Here is a 23,413-nt window from a genome sequence, read left to right as displayed (position 1 = left end):
TTACATGTTACGCAATTCTACCATCAGATGAACTACCAATAAAAATTTTAGTTAACACTTTAGGAACAGCTTTTTGTCCAGTACCATTAATTTTTCTAGAATATTTGCTTATTTCAATTAGCCAATTTAAATTAGTCTGAGAACTTGACTACTATTTTACTGTCAAATTTAATACTCTGTCAACAATCTTATTTTACCCTGTAAATATTAGTGGGAAGGATTATTTGCTTTCTTGAGTAGGCCCTGCGCATTCCTAGTGCTAGGCTGGATTTAGATATCAAAAATCCACTTCCCCACACCATGGGTACAAGACAACTCAAACAAGTCTTGTTGCAGTGAGAGGGCAGCTGCTGTTGGCCAAGTCTCTGTCTGTTACCTGGGTCCTGATTTGAGCTGGGCATGGGAAGCGAAGCAGCCATGGGGGCAGGAGACCTCCCTCAGAAGGGGTGAAGGTTCAGGCCCCTGCAAAGTTGGGGGGGTGAGGGTCTGTGCCCCACCTCTGTTGACTCCCAAGTTCTCTCCTGATGGCCCCTCTGTGACTGTGCCTGTCTTAGGTTGTTCCTTCCCTAAGGACAATTTATATGGTCTGTGTTTTCAGATACTTAGCTAGATCTCTAACCAACAGATCAAATTCAATGTCAGATTTCTGATTTTTAAATTAATGAATTAATGAAGTTGGGTATAATGGTTTATGCTGTCTGTACATACATTTGATACCTGAGCATTTCCTTGAATGTGTCCTGAAGTGCTCCATGTTTTAATAAGCAATGTGGTGCAGGGGAAAGGGTTCTGCCTGGGTGGGACCTAAGTTTGCACCCTAGATATATGGCTAGGGACCATATATCCATCAGTGGTCGGCAAACTCATTAGTCAACAGAGCCGCAGTTTGCTGACCACTGTCCTAGATATGTGGCTAAGGTTCAGAGTTACTCTGAACCTTACCCTTTTACCTATAAAAGGGGATTGGAGGATTAGAGGGATAAAGTGTTGAGCACAGAACCTGGCACTAGTTGGTATTCAGAAATTATTTCACATCAGTGTGGGATATGAGTAGAATGTGTGTAGAGACATTAAAATGGCAAAGTGATAGGATAGGCAGCCTTGCTTCTATTTCAGGACTCTGCCAAATCTCAGCATATGCCCATAATGAACTCTTATATGAGATCAACTGAGGTATTTCTAGAAAAGATCTAGTCTACGTGATAAAACAGATGTGATGGTTAGTCCTGGGCTACTTAGCTTTAATGGGAGGAAGCAGATCTGAGGAGATTGTTAAAGGCCTTAGGTAATAGTGAGATGTTTCTATTTGAATATTCTATAAAAAAAGAAAAAAAAAAGATATGTTAACTGATTTTCACCATATTAGGACGCTCCTCTTAAAACCTAAACAGTTGGACCTAAAATCCTTAAGTAAATCTTCAACCAACACTGTTAAACTTTAGGACCCCAGAATGTCTTCAGTAATCACAATACTGCAGGTTTCCCCTGCTGTCCGAAAGTAGATCATGTCTATGTAAGCCATAATAGCGTAAAGTGAAGAAGCAATCACCTTAGGACACATCTTGCTAATAGATGCCCCAAATAACTCGTGATAAAGCACAAATGCTCACAGATAACAGTTTAAAACTGGTTGATTCTGAGATGATGAGTATAGTTCCTATGGAAGGAGCTTGATGCTGCCACTCCCTCTGCTAGGGTGTTTGCAGCAAAACAACGACTGCTATTTTTGCTTTTCTTCGTAAAAGAGAAATCTTCGATTCCTTTTGGTTAGTGAAAACAGATATTAATGTAGGTCTTTTGTAAAATGAAGTGGCGTAAAGCGAACTTTCGAAAAGCAGGGGATACCTGTATTTACAATAGCTCAGGCTGAGATCATCCCTGCTGTTTATTCTTGAAAATGTGGTAGAAAAATTCACCCTCTGTATTAGCAATTTTCTACCAGTGGGCAAGAAACACATTGATGTGCCACAAGAATTTTTAAAACATGCAATACTTGACTATTTAGTCAGGGACTCCAACCTCTTTTCCCTTAGATTGTCAAATAAAAAAATGACAACAGCCAACACAACAATAACCATCCAGTGTGAATAAATCAAAATTATACTGTTTTTTTTTTTTTTGTCAGATTAGCAAAAAGTGTAATATATTTTTTGGTGTACCGCAGAATTTTAGTAATTAGTTTGTATGCCATGAGATGAAAAGGGTTGAAAATCACTGCTCTACATCAAAACTCTGTAATGTATTTTTTTATTGATTGGTTTTGAGAGAGAAACATCAGTTTGTTGTTCCACTTAATTTATGAATCATTGGTTGATTCTTGTATGTGCCCTGACCGGAGATCAAACCTGCAGCTTTGGCATATCAGGATGGCGCTCTAACCAACTGAGCTACCTGGTCAGGACCAAACTGTGTAATATTAAAAACTAATGAACATTTTGTGACCACTCTAAATAGTTTAGTTAATCCACTCTAAATAAATTCATTAATCCATCAAGCTATTACATTATATTCACAGATTTTCTATCTTCTTTGCCTTTCCCTCCTCCCCACCCTTATCATTATATTTCCCTCTTGGGTTCCTGGTAGACTTTTTGGAAATGCCACTGTTTCTGTCACTACATACATTGCCCCAGAATTTTCCTATTTAGATTAGTTTATGTTTCAAAATAAAGTGATTTGCCCTGGTATTAATATATGCTTTTAAAATAACTGTGGACACGATGACAGATGCTTTTTAGAAATCCTGCTTGGACCTATGAACCAGGAGGTCACGGTGTGATTCCTAATCAGAGCAATGCCTGGGTTGTGGGCTTGATCCCCCCTGGGAGGGGGCAGTGTGCAGGAGGCAGCCGATCAATGATTCTCCCTCATCATTGGTGTTTCTATGTCTCCCTCTCTCTTCCTCTGAGGTCATTAAAAATATATTAAAAAGAAAAAACGAAATCCTGAAAACGATTGTATGGCCATTGATACCACTCTTTGTTACTGTTAAAGAAGCTGTATTTTCTTTGTAGCTATTGGAGTACCCCACCCAATTTTTTTTTCTTCTGTTAATGTTCAACAGAAAACTGAAGATAGTTAAGTCACAACTTTCCGATCTTGTGCACATTGCTTCTCTGGTTTACTGCCATATGATACTGTAGCAATATCTTACAGACATCTTTGATGGCCAATCAGAAGCAGTTAAATTACCTTAAATTTTTAAATGGAACTCTGACAGCCAATAAGAAATCCTTTGGGTGGTAACTGTAACAACCCTTTCGTGTGATTTTAAAAACAATTCTAAATTTGCAGTATTTTCTGTTTTGGAAGCACTTGAGGCCCTACTGCATCTGCTGTGTGCATTTGCTAGGGATTTCCAAGCTTTAAGTTCCCTGTAGTTTGAAGTCTGGATCTGACCCCTGTTCTGCTTCTCAAGGTAACTTTAAAACAGGAAGTGTGCAAAGGAGGTAACTGATGACGTGAACAGCCAATCATGGCTTTGTGTTCTTAGCCAATAAAACAGTTCAGCCAATGGGACCACTCTGGAGGCAAGGTTTGGTGTCAAATAGCATGCTAGATTGAATGCCTTTGACTGTTAAAGTGGAAGGAGGTTGCAGGGCTTCATTGGAGCCTCGGAGTTTTTCACTGAGGCAGGGGTCAGCTGAAAGACAAAGAAAAATGGCGAATAGTTTGCTGGGGGGTGGGGGGACAGTTGTTCGGGTTTTCACTGGAGTGGACATTCCAGACTCAGGTTTCTGCATCTCCTGCTGCCTTTTGTTTCCTCCGTCCTTTTTGGGGGGAGGGATAGGAGTGACTTAAATTCTCCCTGTCCGAGGAGATATAAATAACTACATGTAAAATTAATGCAGTTCCCGGTAAGTTTAATTCTTTGTTCTGTGTTAAAATGGTAGAAACTGTTTAGCTTCAGAGAGTGTAGACAAGTTGCACTGTTTCAGAAAATGGCCACTTTACATTCCTTGCATACCTTTTGGTGCACCTAGAATACCTTACTCTGTTTAGATTTTGCATGCCCTTCAACTAGGATTTCTTTTCCTAGTTTGAGCAACAAGATCAGGTACATGAAAAAATGCTAATAATTTTTTCAGGGGCATAGAGAAGTAAAGCACTTTCCTCTTTGCAATGGGTAAACTTAACTGTTTTCCAAATAATTTTCCTTTGTTCAAGTGCACTGAAGCTTTTCTACAGAATAAGCTGAGTTGTTGTAAGACTTTTTCTATTTCCATGCACTTTATTGACATCTGTAATTTCAGAGGTGGAAGCAACACTATTGCTATTCTCAATTTGTGTTAAAATATGATTTGCACTGATGCAGGTTCTAATGGTGAAGGCCCACATGCCAATGTGAAATTCTCGCATAACTTTCTTGATTTACCTGTCTGTGCTTAGAGTCTTAAGTATCAATTAGTTAAGTAACAATCTTTGTTTTAAAATGCGCATTTTAACATAGAGTGCTGGTTAGAAGCATACTTCTCCACTATACTGGCAGTGACAAGAGCCAATCTTTTTCCACCAATTTCACACATTTTGTCAGGTGTTGATTTAGGTCTTTAAAATGATGTGAACAAAATGCTTTTCATTTTCTGTATGAAATATATAAGTCCTAATTTACCTGCATTTTGTGAATAGAAAAGTTAAGAGTATAGGCACTCTGTCTTTTGCCCTTGAAATATTTTTTTCCTCTTTAGCCTATGAAGCTAATGCAGGCTGCTAATCAATAACGAGCCAGTTCCTGTGAATAGTGAAATCTTCCATCCCATGTACTAAAGATCTGTGATGCACTTGATTTTAAAAAGCAATTCTTTGTTTTCTCTTTATTTGCAAGAATGGAATGAAGGTCATTGGAACATTTCTGCAGCAGACTCAGTGTGGAGCAGTGTGGCAGCCAGCAGTGTCTCTGGGTAGGGAGTAGGCCCTCTTAGAGGAGAAGTTTGGAGGGTGTTGATTTGCCTTCCCCTTAAGCAAAGGATTTGCCCGAGAGGATCGATAGGGGATTAGATTTTGAACTCTTACAATTGAAGTGGTATAGCAGTCAAAGTTGCTAGATGCAGGCTTCTGTTGTTGCTCGCAAAAGTGACCTTGAAAAACTGCCGAGGAGTTGAAAGATTGAAGGACAAAGTTTGTTTATACAGATTTGGACTGAAAAGCTCTATTTAAGATGAGAAGAGACTGTACTTGTGATGTTCAAGTTGAGTGGTTAGTAGGAATATGTTATAGATTCAAATTAGGAGTTTTCAAGCAGTAAGACAATAGGGCTGTATTCATTCTCTCCCACTCTTATCCATTCCCTCCCCCCAGCAAAAAAATGCTAAATCCTTTTGGTATGATTGTTGAGTGAACTGCCTAACCGATTCAGAATTCCTTGCATGCTACCTTGTCTTCTGTGTAATTTAGAGGGTTCTTAGTGAAGAATGGTATTTCAGGAGTTCAAAGTAATGTTTGTCAAACTTCTTTTGGGAATTGGAATGCTTATGGTAAGAAAACAGTCATTCTGGGAAGTTATGTCATAAGAGAAAGTATGATTAAGGATTACATTTTAACATAATTATTTTAATTAAAAAAATTTTTTTTACAATTCATTGATTTACATGTTATCAGTTGCTTTAGGTTTTATATATAATTTAAAAAACAATTGTAGATACTGATTGACTCTATTGGCCCTGGAGCAGGGGAGACAAAAGGTAAGTGGAGCACAGTATGAGGCCTAAATAAAACTCTTTATATTAAGAACTTTGTGGATTTCAATTCTTGGAGAGATATCTATCACTATCTCTAGCCTGGATTCTTAACCTTCTTAGGGTCATGGACTCTGAGAATCTGAACTACTACCTGGAAGGTGCATATAGGCATGCCTGTGCAAAATCCCTGGTCACTAGGATATTTTCCAATGGATGTTAATGGTGTTTATATGATCTCTGCATTTACACTTTAACTAGATCAGTATTTCCCAGAGAAATTAAAACTCAACTTCCATAAGGAGCAAAGACCTTCTGTAACTAACTGTATCTTAGACTAGGGGTGGTTGTGTGTGTGTGGGTGGGGGAGGCTTAGATAGGGTCTGAGATTTGGGCATTTATTTACTCTGATTATAGTATTTGAGGCAGCATGGTGCAGTAGCAAAAACAGACTATTTAAAGTCAGGAGACTTGTATCCAGATCCCTCCACAGCTGTCACCAGCTTTATGAGCTTAGGCAAGTCAGCCATTTAGTGTCAGCTTCCTCACATGTAAAAACGGGTCCTAAAAATAGCACCTTCCTATTTAGTGGTGAGTCTCAAATGAGATCATGTATGTCATAGTGCTTTGCAAATTGTGAAGTGCTACATAATCTTAGTTGTTACTAATTCAAACTATTAGGGGGTAAGTGCTTATGAAGATAGGTGTGGCATCAAAGGAAAAAAAATGCCAGTATTTTAACATGTTTACAGAGGAGTTTATTTAAACCCGACACATTTCTTTTAAACTGATTCTACATGCCTTCACTTGCATATTCCTATTTATGTTGACATGACTCTATGTAATGCACTGAGACCATCAAACCTTCCCTTACCAAGATTCCTATGAAATAATTTTAACCCCTTTCTCAGAAATTATAGGCCTCAGAATAAGATGATATGGGAATGCTGGTTTTTTGGAAACCCTTAGTAAATTTTGGAATCTCTCAGATAAAAATATGGAAACCGGTTTCAGTATGATATTGAGATTTGCATTATAATTCAGGTATGCTGTAATAGTTGCAGCTGTTTACCATCAGAAGTTATATTTTTAGTTTATGTACCAAATATTTATAAAGTAAATTGGGAGCCATTTTTTTGTTTGCTTTGTGGTCATATGATCTCCTTTCTGTCTGTTTTCAAGCTTGGAAGACAGTTAATAGCTTGCATAGTAGTAGCAAGCAAATAAATGTTGGGGTGAAGACTTTAAAAAAATAGGCCTTTTACCAAAATATAAACATTAGCATAAATGTCACACAGTTGATGCCCACTGTGAGATACATTTTCAAGATAAATGTTGGAAACCCATGGGGAGAGATCTGGTTCTCACCCATTTTACATACCTGCTGTCCCCTATTTTTAGGACTCTTTTTTTTTTTCTCCTTGGAGTGAGGTGGATATTTTGTGATCTATTTTATTTCCTGTCCTATTAAGTCATTTCCTTTCAGTCATGGTCAGTCAACATTGATGTCTGCCTCCTTTCTGAAAGAATCATATTCAGACAGAATAAGGCCTGGCAAAATTGGCATTGGCCTCTCTAAATAAAATTCCAGTTCCAGGGATGTATGTATATGTTTGAAAATAGCAGTCATGGTCACTGTGGGCTTTTTGTTCCTAAAATAAGATGAGATCTCCTTTAAAGAAGCCATATACATACTTTCATGGAGGCTTCAGTTACCCAAAAAACATTCTTAAAGCTAATCATTTATAGATGGTCTTCATGAATGAAGTTATTTTTGCCTATCCCTAGCCTTCATAATACATGCCTGCTGTGTGTGTGTGTGTAATTATTTATTTTGTTAATCCTCATCTGAAGATGTTTTTTCCCATTGATTTTTAGAGAGAGTGGAAGGGAGGGGGAGGGAAGAGAAAGAGAGAGACATAAACATTGATGTTCGAGAGAAACATTTGTTTGGTTGCCTCCCACATGCACCCCAACCAGGGCCCAGAATCGAGCCTGCAACTGAGATACATGTCCTTGACTGGAATCAAACCTGGGACCCTTCAGTTCATGGGCCAGTGCTCTATCCACTGAGCCAAACTGGCTAGGGCTGTATATTCTTAAATTAGGTTCATGGAAGTCACTGAGGGATCTAGTCGCGTTCCCTTCTTGTAAAATGGGGAAGTTGAGGCCCAGGTAGCTTAGGTGCTTCAATCTTTCAGCTTTTTAATGCCTGGTTTGTGTAAGGTCAGAGATTTAGCTCCCACTCAGTTTTTTCCATGTTTCTTATATTCCTTTAGGTTGTTTTTCCTTTTTATTTTTCATATTTATCTTCTTTTTGATACATCTATACAGGTTTGCTGTTTGAACACAAAAGGAACAAAAAAAAATGGGCCATGAAAGAGGTTCAGAAGTCTCCACGTAGAATCTGTTGGTTAGAAAGTCTGCTGTGGCAGCAGACTTCCCATCCCGTTGAGATCTGAAGATCTCTTGCCTCAGCCAGTTGCTTATTCAGAAAGCTGAGAATCAGCTAGGAAGCTAATGTTGCCCACCTGGCTGAGGTGTCCCAGAGAAAGTGGTACTTTTATGCATTACAAGGAAGAAGGTATACAAATATAACACCTTCATGCCAGTTAGTTGTGTTTTGTTTTGTTTTTGTTAACACTCCTCAAGAACAAGCTAATTCCCAAACAAGTTTGGGCCTGGTTCTTCAAGTGAGTTGTAAAGCCAGTCTGTATTTAATAAACAAAGATCCCAGGATCATTTCAAGGATTTGAAAAGTCTGAAAAGAAATCATTATAAGTATACTCCCCAAATAATATTTTAATCATGCCAACTTTAATCTTTACCACCAGCAAGGTGGCATTGTGTACCAGCACATATGTGTTTGTGTAGTGTGGATTTGTTCTTATTTTGCATATTCTCTAATAGACCATAATATACTTGGAATTTTTTAATTTTTCATTTTTGTAGTTGGATTTCTTTATATATACATATGTGTATATATATGTGTGTGTATATATGTATATATACACATTTCAGAGAGGAAGGGAGAGGGAGAGAAATACCTATGATGAGAGAGAATCACTGACCCACCTGCCTCGTGCAAGTTCCCTACTGGGGATCGAGCCCCAAACCCAGGCATGTACCCCCGACCAGAATCAAACCTGGGACCCTTCAATCTGCAGGCTGAAGCTCTATTCACTGAGCCAAACCGGCCAGGCTATAGTTGGATTAATTTTCACCACTTTCATTTATTTGAACAGAAATTACCGTTTATTGAAAGAATGAGAGCTTAGATGGTGTAACTTCGTAATATTTAAGTCCTGAGGTATATTGTGACTGAAAATTATAGGAGACACAGATAAAATGTATCTACTTCTTACCTGTATTTCCCAGAAGCTTAGTTTTCTTTTTAATCTGTCCTTTCTGCTGCCTCAGTATTGGGCCCAGCTCTTTAAAACTTGTTAGAGCCTATTTGTATTATCACCCTTATCTTTCTGTCTCTCTCTTCGGCACATCCGAAAGCCAGACCCTACTGTTCAGTAATTGACAAAGAGTTTTTCTCTATTTAGAGTGTTTACTATAAATTAAATGTTTTGCACCCTGCAATGAAAAAGGGCAGTTGAAGGATAAGAAATAAGATAAATTCCAGTGTAAAGACCAGAACTAAAGAAAAAACACACCTAGTAAATGTTTAACTTTAAGAGGCAAAACATAGCTTGTGACCTTGTGTTCCTTAGTTCAAAAGGAGAATAGAAACTAAAATAACCACAGCAAACAGCAGTGCTGATTCACCTGGTTATCTTTTTTTTTTCTTGAAAGTGCTATCATTTTGATCTGTCTCCATAGTTTCAATTAAATAGAAAACTAAAGGGAAAACCTGCTTTACTGGAAATATCCAGATAAAATGAATTTTTCCTTTATTTATCTAAGGTATATAATTCTTACCTTTGAGAAAATTCTAAAGTTGGATGCTTTATACTTCCTTTCACTAATTCACCATACATGGATGGAGACTTCAAAAATGTATACAAATAAAACTTTTCTCCGGGATTTAGCAGTCTGGTAGGGGAGATAGCCATTGTATATCAAATATATGAAACTGAAATGGAAAGTACAAACACAGGACACAGAATTTAGAGGAAACCTTTAATGAAGGAGGGTAGATTAACTGGGCGTTGGACTCAGGGAGGTAGGGACAAGGGCATTCCAGGCATGGGGAACAGGAGGAGCAAGTGCAGTGTGGGCTGAAGAGAGCAGTAAGTGGTCTCGTCTGTTTACAGCATAAGGAGATGAGTTAAGGGTAGAAGGAAGTGGGAAAAAGTGTGGAGAAGTAAATTGGGTCAGATTTTGGAGGGCTTTGACTGCCTGGCTAAGAAATTCAAAACTGCCTCTACTTGGCATTGGTAAATTGTTGAAGATTTGGGGTAATAGGTTGATGTGGCATTATCACAACTGTGCTTTTATAAGATTTGTTAATCATTATATAGAAATGAGTAGAATTTGAGTAGCAGACACTAGAAACAGTGAACAATGCAGTGAGTTCACATACTAGATTTACAGCCCTTATTGGATTGTTATGAAGGTTAAAGTAATGCCAAGAGCTTAAAATCAGTCCTGGTATACAGTGAGTACTAAATGAGTATTAGCTATTATCATCATTATTTTTACTATATGGAGGTGATGAGGGCCTGAATAAAGGTAGTGGCAGTGTGAAGAAAATCAGGAGATAGACACTGTTATTACAGCATTTAGAAGTTGATTAGAAATTGTTAATGTAAAAACATTCAACTTGTAAAGAATTTTTTGTGAGTTTATTTAAACTAAACTTGACAATTGCCGGGAAGCAGAACCTCAACGAATTGAGATAATGCTCCAGAGAATGTTTTGGGGGCGGGGGCGGAGTGAGGGGTTGTACCCCAAGGGGTCCAGAAAAAGAGAAGTTACAACTTACCCAGACATTTCCAGGGTATGTTATAGATGCAAAAAAACAGATAGACTCAGTTAAAGTAAAGGTTGACCTTGTCAGTGAAGATACCAGCCTAGGACGTAACTACCCACCATAACTGCTTTTAGTTGAAGTTTAATTTCAGACCATCCTTTGTGGTTACTTTACGTCTCTGAATTTGCAAGACTGCCATGCAGGCGTTCCCTGAGCTTGTCAGATTAGCATGTGGCCCCTTTCATCCACAAAATGAAGAACAAAGACTCAGGATGACTCTAAGATTTCAAGCCTGAGTACCTGGAAGAGTTAGAAGGAGCAGGTTTGGGGAAAGAGAAAGATGTGATTTTGGATATATGAAGTATGAGTTCTGGGTGGCTTTTCTGAAGGACTGGAACTTGGGAGAAATATCAGAATTGGTAACGTATATTTGAAATTTAAGCTCATAGATATTATAGCTGAACTTGGGGAATGATGGGAGAGAATCGAGGGAGAGAATGGACAGAAGAACCAGAAGAATAAAGCTTCATGTTACAGATGGAAACAAAAACGGGGGACTTGGAAGTGGAGACATCTAGAAATGAGCATGACAGAGTCCTCTGGGTCAGTGTTCTTTAAGATTTTTAATTGCATACTCTTATTACCTGAGCATGTAGCTCTTATATATAAATTAGTATGCTTTACTCTAAAAAGTCACTTGGTCGTTTTTTTTAATATTAGTTTAGTTGAAACTAGAGATAGTCTGTAATTTCTCTATCTAAGCATACATGAGCAAGTAAAGGTGTCACTGTTTAGTAAAGCCCACATTTTCCTCAGACTACTTAGAACACCATGCATGATCTTGTGACAAGTTAAACTGAGGGCATTGGTATCAGCCCATAGGTTAAATAGTCAAAAAGCTAATATTAACATTTTTGGTGTGTGCCTTGAAAAGATTAGAAATACGTACTGCCCTACAATCTGGCGGCCTTCACTTGTTCTGAGATGTACAAATACTTCCTTGAAATGTTATGCAGCAGTTTCTTGAGATTAGTTGTATATATGTATATGTATTTTTGTGTGTGTATATATATATAACCTGAAGCTTTCTTGTTTAAACTTTAAATGTATACACACACACACACACACACACACACACATCTTCACCCAGTGCAAAGACTAGAGTAATTTTATTTCTGAGTTGCATTGGCTTTAATCTTACTAGTGTTAGCTTTTGAAGTCTCAAATACCAGAATTCTGCGTGAAGCCAACCATAAATACACATGTAGGAATTTGGCAACATTTGCTTAGCAAGTAATTTATAGCCACATGATCATGATAACAGTCATGAGTAGCACACACAAGATGCCAGGAATAGGATAGCCACATCTGTAGGATTTAGCAGAATTTTTACTATAAGGTGCCTATATTTAGTTTCTAGGCTAGGTGTGTTGTAATTATCCTCAATCTAAAATAAAGGCAATAATAACCCTCAATCTAAAAAATAGTGGTAAATTTCCAGCCATCTTACTTGGTTATTTATATCCTGAACTCCATGATTATTTCTTTCCTGGTAATTAAATGACCAAAAGCCCAAGAAGTTACCCTTTAAGGCAGTTAAGCGTTGTAATGGTATGTAATGCTTTTACTAGTACATAGACTTTATAGTTAATGGAGTGATGTTATATTTATTCTCTCATTTGGTATTTACCTAAGGTAGTAGGACAGAGGATTACTACCCCATTTTGGGATGAGGAAACAAATAGGCAGAACCTAGTCACATAAGCCCTGTGCTTTTTGCACTGCACCTTGTTAGTGTATATGAAAGCTGTTCAATCTTATGGGGCTAATTCCTCCTTCCACCTCTCCTTTTCCTGTGCTTCTCTTCCCCCAAAGGCACACATTTTAAAAAAGGGGGTGGGGAATTTTCTCAGTTCAAATATAATCTTATGTTATAGGACTAAACAAATTGATCATAAAAGGATCAAATATTGAATCAAATTGAATTATTTTTAAAGATTTTGTCAAACAAGATAGGGGATCTTAGCCACCTTTCTTTTAGAACAAAGCATAAGTACTACCATTGTGTTGGAAAATTGTCTTTCATCAGTCCTAAGTTCATTAAGGTCAGATAGTGTGGTTGAAGGACTTTTTCCAGATAGGAGGTTAGAGTTGTGTTGGTTGTCCTATGGTGTTCCATAGCTTGTACATGCACACTTTGTAGTATGTATTGGGCACCTCTGGATTTGGATTCTTACCTTGAGCCACAGAGATTGGTATTTTTAGATGAGTCGTTCTTAAATAATCAGTTACTTAATAGTTTTTAGTTGTGATTTATATTCCTTGCTTTAGAACAAAGGAATTCCACCATGTTCACAATGTAGCAATAGCTATAATTTTGAAGGACTACATAAATTTAGCGAGATGATATGGAACCATCTCCAATAAAGGGGCTAGGCTAAGGCTATTCCTCTGAACTATTGTATAGTGAAAACAGAGTGACTGACTTCCCATCATTAGGCCCCTGGAGAGAGTAGACTTTGAGCTTGATCTGCCAGAACTTTTCGTCTCCACTCTAGATTGGTGACCAGATATCTCCAAGTCCCAGTCCTTGTGGACAACTGCACCTTTAACAAGCTTGAAAACCTTAAGTTTCCTACTTTGAAATGTCTAAGAATCTGGCATCTTGGTATTTTGGAGTACATTTTCCAGGAGAAGGATCAGGAAATCTAAAGGTAAAAGGCTTAGTAGACTTACGTTTCAGGCTGAGAAGACCCATAGGTTCTTAAGTTTTTGGCCCTCTACTGAGTTAACAATTCTAAAGAGGGAGAACATGCAGTGAAAGAGCACAGAACTGAGAATCAGAGCATATGGGTTTTAGTTCCAGCTCTGGCATATACTTGCCGTGGGACCCAAGACAAGCCCCTCAGTCTATCTGGATAAAGTATCTTTATCTGTCAGATTTGAATATCAGTGCCTGTGCTGTGTTTGCAGTGAAAAACAAATGAGATAATGTAAAGAAAACTCCAAAGTGTAAAGCATGTACAAATGTAAGAGATTAGCATAACCATCTCAGTTGCTTTGCACTCTTTGAAGTGGTCTTTACATTCTCAGTCCAGACAGCTGTATGCATGGGGATGGGAGATTTAGGATTTGGCTGGCTTGGATTTTTATTTTCTCATGCCCACCCTCCTCCTCCCTGTCCCCCTTTCAACATTTAAATCAATGATAAAAGACAGTACGCAAAGAGCAGAATTCAGTGTGTCTGTGAATCAACAGAATCCATACAGCCAAATGAATACAGCCAAGCTCATCTTGACATTCTTTTAACACCACATGGGATTTTAATTGAGAATTCTCTGAGAGTGATGATATGCCATCTGGCTTGTGTATGATGCTTGGTACTTTTTGCAGCCTTTTAATGTATTTTCCCATTTGTGTGCTGCAGCTGCCCTGTGAGGTGTTGCTATAGGTGAACAGAGACTCCAAGAAGTTATGTGACTTACCCAGGATCATAAACATACTAGTGACCCGGTGCACGGATTCGTGCACATTGAAAGGAAATTAATTAGAAGGTGGTTGGCAGGGCAGAACTGGGCAAGATGGGGCCGGACACGCCCTGGAGCCAACCTCCCAAGGTTCCTCCCCAGCATCTGCATCTGGAGTGAGCGGGGTCCCTCTGGCAGGTGAGGTCCCTCCGCCTGGCCTGCGAGGATCGGGCCAAAACCTGCTCTCCAACATCCCCCGAGGGGTCCCAGAGTGCGACAGGGCACTCTGCAAAGTTGCTGTCATACAGGGTGTGGAACGCAAAAGTGTGCAGTAAACCAGATTCAGGGCCGACAGTGCCCCAGCAACAACATAACCCACGGCTGAATGTGGAATTGCATGGCCCTGCGAGATCATTGTTCATCATAGTGACCGGTCAGACAGTGGGAGGGACACTTAACATATTAGCCTTTTATATGTAGAGATAGATAGCAGGTTAGTGGCCAGAGAATAAGACTTTCCAGGTTCAGTACATTTTCTTTATTTACTCTTGTACTTTACTACCCCCCACTGTTGGCATCTGAATGTCCATAGGTGCTACTGACTGACCTAGAGACATTAAAAGGGGAAGGATAAAATAGAAAAGAAAAAGTGTTTTAGGGTGTGAAAAGAGACAACAGAGAAATAAAGGAAAGATGCTTATATAATAGGAGACAGCAATGCCATTAGCATCTTCTCTTTTATGCTTGCCACAGAGATGTTGGGAGCAGGGAATAGGTGGGTAAAAATAATCTTTGGGTTAAGGATTTTAAGTCAGTTATAAAAGCTGAGACTGCTCATCTGTCTGAACAGTTTGAAAGGACATATACCTTAAAACTGCAGAAAGTGCAAATGAACAGCTATACTAAATCAAGAACAGAATTTAAGAACTTTTGCATTTTTGACTCCACCATTTACTATATTGTGCCTTGAGCAAGCAACTTAAAATGCCCATCCTCAGCTTTCTTATCTGTAAAATTGGAATAATATTAATATCTTTATCACTAAGCTGAGTAATGATCAATTGAGGGTAATGTATGTGATAAGTAGTTTGTAAACTCTAAAGCTCTTAAGTTGGCATCTTTGAAACATTCTTCAGAATCACACTTCTCACCTCCCCTGAGCATACACAAACACAGGATCCTTCCAGAAGCTGGACAGAGGTTGTTCTCAGGGTTTCTGAGTCTTTTTTTTTTTTTTTTAAATATATTTTATTGATATTTCACAGAGAGGAAGGGAGAGGGATAGAGAGCTAGAAACATCGATGAGAGAGAAACATCGATCAGCTGCCTCCTGCACACCTCCCACTGGGGATGTGCCCACAACCAAGGTACATGCCCCTGATCGGAATCGAACCCGGGACCTTTCAGTCCGCAGGCTGACGCTCTATCCACTGAGCCAAACCGGTTTCGGCAGGGTTTCTGAGTCTTATACAGCATTCAGTAAGTAAAATGGCTCTTTGTTTTGGGATACAATTTGACTTGGGCTACAGGCACTATTTCTGTTTCTAGCTCACGTCAGAATTCTCTTTCAGGCTCAGGGCCTGAAAAACCAGTTACTCATCATTCTTTCTGCAAGAATTTATTTATTCCTATTAGATTGGAGGGTCAAAGAGATTAACAAATATTTCTGTGGGCAGAGGGTCTAGCCCAGCTTATTCCTAATGGAGGCTGAACAAGTAAGGGAGCCATATAACAGCTGTGTGATTTAGGGCAGTGGTCGGCAAACTGCGGCCGAGCCACATGCGGCTCGTGAGCCTGGTTTGCCGCTCTGTTGACTAATGAGTTTGCCGACCACTGCTGTAAGGCATTACCCTTACCCAGAAGTTTTGACTTCAGGTTAAAGACATTAGTACATTATTAAAATGTTTTTTAAGTGTTTTTCCCTAAGGCAGTAGTCAGCAAACTCATTAAATGTCAACAGAGCGGCAAACTGCGGCTCGGCTCGCGAGCCGCAGTTTGCCAACCACTGATTTAGGGCAAGCTTCTTAGTCTCTGGCACTCAATTCTCTATCAGTAAATGGGGAATAACACTGTCTTTGTCATGGAAGGATTCAATGAAATAAAACTCTTAAATATTCTTTAGAACCGTGTTCTAAATGTTACCTGGCCCTTTTTTGTAAAGGGACAGATAATATTTTCAGCTTGCAGATCATAAGATTTCTGTTGTAACACTTCAACTCTAATGTTATAGTGTGAAAGCAGTCAGAGACAATGTAAATAAGTGTAGCAGTCTTCAGTAAAACTTAATTTACAAAATGAGGCTGCAGACCTTTGCTTTAGAATACTTCACTGAAATATTTGGTCTTTTCCCCCATCATACAAAATACCGATAGTGTTTTATTGTTGTCATATATGCAGGGATGGTTTAAGTTGAGTATTGATGAAGGAATGAGGAAGAAAGTATATGAAGTAAGATGTTTAATACCATTTCTATTCCACAGAAACAGGTTTTAAAATGTACTGTTCACGGCTTCCTATCAGTTTCAGTGCTTATACCAGTTCCTATGACTTCATTTATAATGATGTTATGATCTAGCCACTGTTTAAAAGATTACATTGTATTAGATAGCAAACGGAAGCATGTTTTTGTTTTTGAAGGAAAAGTGTTTCTGCTGCTAGTTTTAAAACGTGTTGGTGTGAGCAGATCTTTAGGAAGAGCAGTGTGCAGCCAGTTCCAACTGTTAATTTTTTGGGAAGCATGTTTTTTCCAGTAGGTGGTTTGAAAAGCTTCATACTTAGACTCTTAGAGCTAGAGACAGACACACACTCAAACACTAAACTTGGCACTAATCAGGAAAGAGGTCTCTAGTAAGGCTACATTATTCATTCTTATAGTAATGGGTGTCATCTGTATCCAGTTATGTAAGGGTTTGGAACTTAGTAGTAAGGTTTCTGGCACTAAGCTTAGTGCTTTCTTGTTTAAGTAGAAACCTTAGATGAGCTTAAATAGACTGTTGAACTCTCTTTTCTGTCTCGTCATCCTGCCTTCCCTTGTATTATTCATTTAGTGACTTATAGGCCTTCCATATCAGACCACCCATCAGCATATTTATGTGTTCAGTATACATCAGTCCTGGAGTGGCTCAGTGGAGTGACTGGTCCAAGACCACCAGTAGTGGGCAGCAGGCCAGTTCACAAACATAGATCTTGATTTCCAGAGCAGTGTTATTTTTCTTTTTCTGAAATTGTCAATTTGAGGTTGGTTTTATTGTGGAGAGGTTATGCCTCCTTAAGGCTTGAAATGTTTTTCAGCCATGATTGATAATGGCATATGTTGTTCTTCTGTGTAAACATGAGAACCAAATTGTCTGTTAGTAGAATTATTGTTTTGAAAATCTTAGTTCTCAAATTTAGTTTTAATTTTTCTTTGTGGTTTGGAAGAATATCTAAAGTAGCGATACAAATTAGCTTTAATCGTACCCCTTTTCTTCTTATCCATCTAGCTACTCATATTAATATTTCTTCTTTATCTTAAACTCTCATCATTTGAAATATAACATCCCAATAGTTTAGCTAATTCAAATAAAGAAACCTGAAACTAACTTAGATAACTACCTGAAGCAGCACTGGAACATAAAATGCATGTGATACTGCCGACTGGGCTTTAAAATAAAAATCTTGTCATCTCATGACAGAGGAAAACATTATTAAAACGCAAGTCAAAAAGGGAGTGAAGAAGATATGTGCTTTGAACATAGGGAGATACTTGTTGGAATATGTTAAGTTGAAGACACAGGAATAATTGAGGACACTCATAGCAGCCTAAAAGCTGCAAGTTGGATGGGGGAGGGGGGGGCATTAAGGAGAAAGATGGTAACAATGTTTAGATTTGTTTTTCATTCAAAACAGGGCTAAGAGATACTGCTTATGCTTGACAATGAGAGCATTATTATTTTTTAGGTAAAACTTGACTGGGATGAGTCAGCTCTTATACTTCAATAGAAGCAGCATTGGATTTATTTTAGGAGAGCTTTCTGTGGTCTTTTTTTTTTTTCTTGAGTAGTTGCAATATTAGGATTTTAAAGTATTATCGCCCCAAACCATTTAATTTGGTTTTAGTTCAAAGAGCTATATTGTGGGTTTAGGCATATTATAAAGGACTTTTGTAGAGAGATTGGAGTACATGCTAAGATTTAGGAGAGCTAAAAATCTAAAGATATAGCTTTAGAAATTAGGGAGTATTGCACTAAAACCTTATATTTGTTTGTATTTTATGAGGATGATCATTTTGATACATCCTTTCCATGTCCACGAATATCACCAAGGGAGGATTTGGCAAGCATGGTACCTGGTCAAAAGCAAAAGTTTGCAAGATTTCTAAGAGAATCTTAAAAGAGGAGCACTCGCCTGGCTGGTTTGGCTCAGTGGATGGAGCGTCAGCCTGTGGACTGAAGGGTCCTGGGTTCCATTCCGGTCAAGGGCACCTGCCCGGGTTGTGGGCTCAGTCCCCAGTGGGGGGCGAGCAGGAGGCGGCTGTCAATGATTCTCTCTCATCATTGATGTTTCTTTCTATCTCTCTTTTCCTATCCCTTCCTCTCTGAAAAAATAAAATAAATTATATATATATATATATATATATATATATATATATATATATAGAGAGAGAGAGAGAGAGAGAGAGAGAGAGAGAGAGAGAAGCACTCTACTTCTGGGATATTTTGAAAACTGCGTAGGTCTTTTTTTCTTTTTTCAAGAATGATGAACAGTAACTGGATATTCAAATGACAGTTAGATTGGCCACCACTGAGTGATCTGATTGAATCATCTCATTTCCTCTATGGTTTTCTCCTTATCATCCTGGTAATGGGTGGCCAAAAGAGGTATTTGCCCTCCTTCTCCTACTTACCTGTTATCATAAATCTATCCTAGTATCCATCCTTCCTTCCTTCCTTCCTTCCTTCCTTCCTTCCTTCCTTCCTTCCTTCCTTCCTTCCTTCCTTCCAATAAATCTTTATTGTTCAGATTATTACAATTGTTTCTCTTTTTTCCCCCCCATAGCTCCCCTCCACCTGGTTCCCACCCCACCCTCTGCCCTTACCCCCCCCACTGTCCTCATCCATAGGTATATGATTTTTGTCCAGTCTCTTCCCGCACCCCACACACCCCTTTCCCCCCCAAGAATTGTTAGTCCACTCTCTTTCTATGCCCCTGATTCTATTATATTCACCAGTTTATTCTGTTCATCAGATTTTTTATTCACTTGATTTTTAGATTCACTTGTTGATAGACATGTATTTGTTGTTCATAATTTTTATCTTTACCTTTTTCTTCTTTTTCCTCTTCTTAAAGAATACCTTTCAGCATTTCATATAATACTGGTTTGGCGGTGATGAACTCCTTTAGCTTTTTCTTATCTGTGAAGCTCTTTATCTGACCTTCAATTCTGAATGATAGCTTTGCTGGGTAGAGTAATCTTGGTTGTAGGTTCTTGCTATTCATCACTTTGAATATTTCTTGCAACTCCCATCTGGCCTGCATAGTTTCTGTTGAGAAGTCAGCTGTCAATTGTATGGGTGCTCCCTTGTAGGTAATTAACTGTTTTTCTCTTGCTGCTTTTAATATTCTCTCTTTGTCTTTTGCCCTTGGCATTTTAATTATGATGTGTCTTGGTGTGGTCCTCTTTGGATTCCTTTTGTTTGGGGTTCTGTGCGCTTCCTGGACTTGTAAGTCTATTTCTTTCACCAGGTGGGGGAAGTTTTCAGTCATTATTTCTTCAAATAGGTTTTCAGTATCTTGCTCTCTCTCTTCTTCTGGCACCCCCATAATTCTGATGTTGTTACACTTGAAGTTGTCCCAGAGACTCCTTACACTATCCTCATATTTTTGGATTCTTTTTTCTTTTTGCTTTTCCGGTTGAGTGTATTTTGCTTCTTTGTATTTCAAATCTTTGACTTGATTCTTGCGATCCTCTAGTCCAGTGGTCGGCAAACGGTGGCTCGCGAGCCACCATTTGCCGCTCTGTTGACTAATGCGTTTGCTGACCACTGGGATAGGGGCTTAATCACAAAGAACAGCAGCAACCTGTAATTATTGGAATCGAGAGTCTAGGTCAGTGTCGGCAAACTCATTAGTCAACAGAGGGGCAAACTGCGGCTCACGAGCCGCATGTGGCTCGCGAGCCGCTGTTTGCCAACCACTGCTCTAGTCTGCTGTTGGATCTCTGTATATTATTTTTTATTTCAGTCAGTGTATGCTTAATTTCTAGTTGGTCCTTTTTCATATCCTCAAAGGTCTCGCTAAATTTATTGGCCTTTTCTAGAAAATTCTTGAAAAACCTTGTAACCATGGTTTTGAACTCTATATCCAGTCATTTGCTTTCCTCCATTTCTTTCATTTGTGACCTGTTTCTTTGTCTCTGCATTTTGGCTGCTTCCCTGAGTTGAGAGAGTGGCTTTGTGTGCTAGGTGTCCTATAGGGCCCAGTGGCTCAGCCTCCCCAGTTACCTGAGGTGGACACTCTTGGTGCACCCCTTTGTGGGCTGTGTGCACAGTCTTCTTGTAGTTAAGTCTTGATTGTTGTTGGTATCACTGGGAGGAATTGATCTCCAGGCCAGTTGGCTGTGAGGATCAGCTGTGTCTACGCTGGGAGAACTTCTGTGCTGGAGACACCCTTATGAGACAAGACTTGCAAAAAGCCTCTGTGCTCAGCTTGGATGGGGCGGAGTCTCAGGCGGAGCAGACAGCCTTGGCTTCCCGTCAGCCCTGCCCTAAGAGCCCACTGGGTCTCAGTGTCTCACGGTAATCGCTGCAAGCACCTCTAAGAGAAAGCCGCCCTCAAGATTCACCCGCTGCCAGACAGTCCAGTTTCTCCCCGAATGAGTCTGAGTCCCCAGAGTCTCGCCTAGAACTGGAGTTCAGAGCAGTCGGGAGCTTTTTTCTCCCGATTGAGAAAGCCAGCTGTGTACTCAGTTGCCAGCCCTCTCCGCGCGTGCGTGCCTCCGTACCTCTGCCTTCTGCAGCTCCTCTGAGTCTCAGTGTGCTTTTCTCTTTCCTTCTAGTTGTAGAATTTCCACTCAGCCGGCCTTCCTGTGGTTCTGGATGATGTCCGTTTTGTCTTTTAGTTGTAGTTTTGAAATTGTTGTGCGAGGCAGCAGTTTAGGTGTTTGCCTATGCTGCCATCTTGGTTTCTCTCTTTCTTTTTTAAAGCAATTCTTTATCTTTGAAAGTATTACATATGTTCCTTTTTTACTTTCGTTGACCCCCTCCAGCCCATCCCAGTCCCCCACCCCAGGCTTTCACCACCCTATATCCTGGTCTCCTTTCTGAGGAAGTTCTGACTTTCAAAAGATTTATATTTGGGCCCTGACCGGTTTTGCTCAGTGGATAGAGCATCGGCCTGCAGACTCAAGGGTCCCAGGTTCGATTTTGGTCAAAGACATGTACCTTGGTTGTGGGCACATACCCAGTAGGGAGTGTGAAGGAAGTAACTGATCAATGTTTCTCTCTCATTGATGTTTCTACTTTCTATCCCTCTCCCTTCCTTCCTGTAAAAAATCAATAAAATGTATTTAAAAAAAATTTATATTTGGGAATTGTAGGCAGCCATGTTTTCTGCCTTCCAGTCTTCCTTACAAAGTTCAGGACCAACCGTGTGTGTGTGTGTGTGTGTGTGTGTGTGTGTGTGTGTGTGTGTGTGTGTTTCTTGCAATGTTCAGGACCGACAGACCAGGTGTGTAATGTGTGTGTGTGTCTTGCAGTGTTCAGGACTGACCGACCAGGTGTGTAGTGTGTGTGTGTGTGTGTGGTGTGTCCATACCCGGGTGTCTGGATCCGTATCCTTCCAATCATGGGATTTCTGATTATAATCCTTACTTTAGAGGCCCATCAGGAACCTTGTTTATTTTGTATAACCACTTCCTTTGGTTGTTCAAACACTCCCAATAAGTCTATTTCAGGGACAAGCTTTCCAAGAGGCCTCTTTCTCAGAAAGGCCATACCTAGCAACTCTCTTGCCCTTTTGTTCGAGATAATTACTTAACAGACTGCATGCTAGATGCTGTGAAGAATCCAAAAATGAATCAGGTCCTAGCCACAAAGAGCTTGTAAACCAGAAAAGGAAATGATAAGACATACACATAAATAATGATCATACAAGGAAATGTGGTGAGGGCAGAAGGATATTACTGATCAAGGGCTCTAGGTTCATAAGAAGGAGTAATCACTTCCAGAGGGGGTATTTAGAGAAGACTTGTGGAGAGATGGCAATTGAGTTGAACATTGAAGCAGTAGCCTTTGCATGATGGACTCTGATTCTTCCCTTTCTTGCTTTGGAAAGCAAACTGTTTTTGTGGGTTTAGGCATATTATAAAGGACTTTAAATAAATTTTAAGTTTTTAAAAACAAATTAATAGATATTGGGAGTTGAGATTGCATCTAGCAACAACTATTCAATATTTCATCTGGTCCTTAAGTCTTTACTAAGTAGTCAGGGAGTCTTATTCAAGTACTTATAAAGTAATTAATGAACATGAATGATAGGTCTACAATGATAAATTTACAATTAATAATGAATTAAATCTGGGAAATTCTATACTGCATTTTTCATCAGAGTGATCTAAGATAATGTGGCTTGGTGTTAGGGCAGTTTTGTCCTTGTCATCTATATATAAGTAGTTTTATTCCATGATAGAGATAGCAACTTAAAAATGGAATAAAAAGGGTCGTGGAATATAAATCTCTTACTTTAAAATACATACTTTTTCTCATCATCCTAGAAGATGAACCTAGCATATTTTCCATTGGCTGTAGATGTTATAAATACATTAATTGCAACAAAATCAGTTTTGTTGCCATTAATTTATTAATTATAAAGATAAGTGATAAGATTAAGCCTGCTTTATATTTTTTAACTTTTTGGGATGCTTGTTGAACAAAAGTTGTTTGTGTTTATGATTAAGTTTTGTTATTTTAATGTTAAGTTGTACCTTCGTCAGAAAATATTAAGAACCTCAATTTGTTTTCATAAAATCTGTTGCTTGAGATTTGGTCTGTTATTTAAAGCCCCGTGTAAAGATTGGATCTGCTTTAAGGATAGCCTTGGGAATCAAAGTACTCACATTTTCTAGGAATTTACAGTAACAATTTATGTTCCTCCAATAGGTATTAAAAGAAGTAACTGCTAATCATTTCTGTGCAAAGATGCTAGAAAATATGCTCCAAACTTTTTTGTCTTTTTCTTCAGGATAGGGTCTTCTGTTTCTAATGAGGAGAGTATCTTTAAAGTTAGGAATTTATAAAAAGATTCCTGGATAGAAAAATCATAAAAAGCTGTAATTCTAAATCCAAAGCTCAATTGGAACTTGGCAAATT

The 23,413-nt window shown here is 38.9% G+C and overlaps 1 protein-coding gene across 15 annotated transcripts in view; it reads left to right on the top strand.

Annotated features, from left to right (window-relative positions):
• Positions 1-23,413, top strand: part of NFYC (nuclear transcription factor Y subunit gamma) — a 74,037-nt gene that overhangs the window by 16,773 nt on the left and 33,851 nt on the right. For 2 of the 15 annotated variants that reach the window (XM_080656481.1, XM_080656487.1), the window contains exon 1: positions 3,553-3,857. The exons of 11 other annotated variants lie outside the window; for them this stretch is intronic. Coding sequence is in view for 1 of the 4 variants with exons in the window: in XM_080656492.1 (XP_080512618.1) it covers positions 15,368-15,545 (178 nt within the window). In the remaining 3 variants the exon portion in view is untranslated. Of the gene's footprint in view, positions 1-3,552; positions 3,858-9,857; positions 9,917-15,333; positions 15,546-23,413 lie in introns of those variants that run through there. 2 more of the 15 variants (XM_080656486.1, XM_080656492.1) reach the window with 2 other exon arrangements.

Source organism: Plecotus auritus (genome assembly GCF_963455305.1).
Source record: "Plecotus auritus genome assembly, chromosome: 2".
Lineage (NCBI taxonomy): Eukaryota > Metazoa > Chordata > Mammalia > Chiroptera > Vespertilionidae > Plecotus > Plecotus auritus.
This window is presented reverse-complemented; position numbering and strand designations above follow the sequence as displayed.